This window comes from Gavialis gangeticus, unplaced genomic scaffold (genome assembly GCF_001723915.1).
Source record: "Gavialis gangeticus isolate Ggan-Ray unplaced genomic scaffold, GavGan_comp1, whole genome shotgun sequence".
NCBI classification, from domain to species: domain Eukaryota; kingdom Metazoa; phylum Chordata; order Crocodylia; family Gavialidae; genus Gavialis; species Gavialis gangeticus.
Window position 1 is genome coordinate 114,081,368 of NW_017729031.1, and position 3,585 is coordinate 114,084,952.

Sequence of the window (3,585 nt, forward strand, 5' to 3'; positions counted from 1 at the left end):
AACAGATTTACCAGATGCACGCAGCTCTCCATGGTGTATTGAAAATTGGATTGGTATTGGCCGATAATGCCTCCTTAAATATCAGTATCAACCCAAAAAATCTCTTATCGGTGCACTCCTACTTACTTCATGCCTGTACTTCTGTTTTACCACAGTTAAAGTGTCAGTAGCAATCGTGTGCATTTCAGAGCTGATTAGTGGCTCTGTGATCTTCTGTGAAAGACATCCTACAAGGGCAGAGAAACATCCAGTACTTGAGCTTGTACATAAGATGAGGTGAAAAGTATGTTTGGTTGGGTAAAACTATTCAATTTCATTTTTGCTTTCACCTCAGGACCGTGGGAACAACAGCAACGTAATGAGTAATTATGAGGCATACAAGCCATCCACTGGGGCAATGGGAGACAGACTGTCTGCAATGAAAGCAGCATTTCAGGTTAGTTTAATTACTTGTGATCCACAGATTAAACTCTGGAGAAAAGTGCAGGAAGGAAACATTAGCATTTTTGCTTCTGATGCCTATGTCTTCCATATCTTAACCTTATAGCTTCTTTTTTTTTTCCTTAGGGTGCGTGTGCTCTACTATTGTGTGACATCAGTGCTCTTGAGTAGTGCTCATGTTTCTATAGAAACTTTAGGTCCCTGCATTTTATGTGGTTACAATGTTGTTCTTCAGCCCTGATAAGCCTCTAGTTTGGTTGGTCTCGGGGACTAGTTGTTGACATATCATCCTCATGTCCCTCACCCTGTGGGTGCAGCCATGAACTCCACTACTCACGTGGGTACTTGAATAGCCAAATTCCATAGGACGTTTTGATGTCCGTGCTCTCTTTTTTGCTACCAAGCCTGACCAGTGCAGCTATACTACGAGTATCCCCCTGCTTGCCTTCTGCCTCTTCCTCCAAACCCAGCCCTGTCCTGTCCTGCACTGTTGTAGAAGTCTCCTTTGGTCTCCTGTCTTCTGGTAAGATTATTTGGCACCTTCACATGCTTACGGTTGTGAGAGACTCTGAAATAAAGGCAACCCCTTCACTAAAATCTGTAAGTACACACTCCATGGTACTGGAGTTACTTTGCAACTGCTGCCCACAGACATGCATACTTGCACACTGCCTTGGTCAGGAGCACAAAACTAGCATCTCTAAAAGACCAGCTTTCTTTTAGGAGCCTGTTTTGTTTTGAAGCTCCCTGGAGTCATGGTCTGAGCCATGTGTGCATGATGTTTGTGTGTTCTTCTGGTACCTCATATTGACAAACACTCTTTCTATTTCTTACAGTCCCAGTATAAGAGTCATTTCATTGCAGCCAGCCTGAACAACCAAAAAAGTGGTAGCTCCACCGCTGGTGCCAGTGGCTGGACCAGTGCTGGGAGTCTGAATTCAGTACCAACGAATTCAGCACAGCAGAGTGCTGCAAATCCTGAGAGCCAGCTTGCTACAGCTGCAGCAAAGGGGATCCCTGGGTTCACCAGTGCCGGGAATCTGAGCAGCGTCCCCAGCTTCCCACCCATTGGGATTCAGGGATACAATAACATGAACACCAGCAGTAACAACCGAGAAGGTGGCCCTGGTATTGGTGGCCCTGGCATCGGTGGCCCTGGTATTGGTGGCCCTGGCATCGGTGGCCCTGGTATTGGTGGCCCTGGCATCGGTGGCCCTGGTATTGGTGGCCCTGGCATCGGTGGCCCTGGTATTGGTGGCCCTGGCATCGGTGGCCCTGGTATTGGTGGCCCTGGCATCGGTGGCCCTGGTATTGGTGGCCCTGGCATCGGTGGCCCTGGTATTGGTGGCCCTGGCATCGGTAGCCCTGGTATTGGTGGCCCTGGCATCGGTAGTGGCAGAGAGAGATACAATGACAACCGCAGCGGGCGCCACAGTGACAGTCCGCGCCACAGTGATGGAGGTGGGCGCCACAGTGATGGTCAGCGTCATGGAGATGGAGGTGGCCGCCACGGTGATAGTTACCGCCACGGAGATGGCCGACATTTCTACAAGGAGAAAGCAGCAGAGGACAGCCATCGCCACAGTGAAAGCCGGCATTCTGCTGGTGGAAGCGGCAGCAGCCGACACAGCGACAGCCGTAATAATGGTGACCCCAGGAATAGTGGTGACCCCCGGAATAGCAATGAAGGAAGAATCAATGAGAGCAGGAACATCGAGAGCAAGAACAGCGAGAACAGGAAAGAAGGCGGTAACCGAGACAACAAGTCAGATGGTTTTGCTGTCCCAGAGCCCCCAAAACGCAAGAAGAGTCGATGGGACAGTTAAAAGTGGGTGAATTGCAACTTAAAATCCCTGCAGGGGGCGGTGTCTCTTTATGGAGGATTTCCTGGTATTTGGTAACTGGTTACTGAGCAGCTGGGGGCGAGAAGGAAACCATACAAGTTCCTGTGTGAGGCGGGGCCAGTATGCCTGTAGACAGCTTCACTCTAATGACATGTACACACAATGCTATTGTCAGAGAGAGATCATTTTTATAAAGCTTTCCTGGGTTTTGCTTTTAAAAATTAATTGCTCATGTGACTTTCTGCTGGATTTAAAACCAGATCCTGTTAACAAGAAAGCAGTCATTTGTTTTGCACACTGCAAACATTTAAGAAACTGTTGTCCAGACAGGTTTAAAGGGTTTTTTGTTTTATTCTGGCTTGTTTTTTTAAATCAGTGTACACATTTACAAGCCCAGCCCATCTGAAGATGCTCAGGACTCACCTGTTAGACATTAACTTTTCAGCAATTTGTGCGATACTGTGAGTTTTCTCTAATCTGTTCCTTCATTTTCCCTGCCCCTCCACCGCTTCCCTTCCTCCCAGCCCCTCCACCGCCCAAATAATTTGGTCTCAGGCTCACCTCCTGATTAAGAATGTATACATGTGTGTTGATAATGATCAGAGAGAGGGTTGATCTTTATTGGGCAGCGTTAAGAGTTTTGTCTAGCCCAGCTTACTATAATTCAACATTTTGCATAGGCCCGATTCGCCATCCTGTTAATAGCAAATACAATGATCCCACTGCTTTTATTTTTGATGAGCCCCCCCTCTTACCTAAAATCTTCACCTTGGAAGCCTGCATAGCATGTGTCTCTGCTGTGCCTATTCTGCCCTCTGTTGTGAGAGGGTTTGTTCATTTCCCAGACAAAAGGGAAAACTTCTCCTATGTGTCACGCTAAATATGGGCCAGCGTCCCCCTCCCTTGCCCTGGGAGATGAGACTAACTGGGGAAGATTTTATATGTTAGTTAAGGGGCCTGCAGCTGAAAAGCTTTTAGGGGACCCCAGAACAGTGACTGGCAAAATGACCTGACTCAGATATTCATCCTGTCTCAGAGACCTAGTCAAAATGTAAAATCTCGCTTGACTGGTTTTAACTCTTGATTTGTCATGTGTATTACCTGTTTTTTTAACTTTTCTTTTGCCCTCAGTAAGAAAAAAATATTTAGCTGAAGCAGTTCAATGCCCACCTCTGTCTTATTTCTACAAGGAGAAGTGTCAGAAACTGTCAGGTTTTTGTGATCTTGTGATGTTTTCTTTATCAGCTGTGCATTTACTTTCTGCTTGCTCTAGTAAATGTTTTATTATTGGGATACAACA

The 3,585-nt window shown here is 46.8% G+C and overlaps 1 protein-coding gene across 2 annotated transcripts in view; it reads left to right on the forward strand.

Moving 5' to 3' along the window:
• Window positions 1-3,585, forward strand: part of DDX42 (DEAD-box helicase 42) — a 65,653-nt gene extending 62,068 nt beyond the window's left edge. For both annotated transcript variants that reach the window (XM_019523612.1, XM_019523611.1), the window contains exons 19-20: window positions 335-436; window positions 1,278-3,585. In XM_019523612.1, coding sequence (XP_019379157.1) covers window positions 335-436; window positions 1,278-2,267 — 1,092 coding nt within the window. In that variant the 3' untranslated portion in view covers window positions 2,268-3,585. The remainder of the gene's footprint in view (window positions 1-334; window positions 437-1,277) is intronic.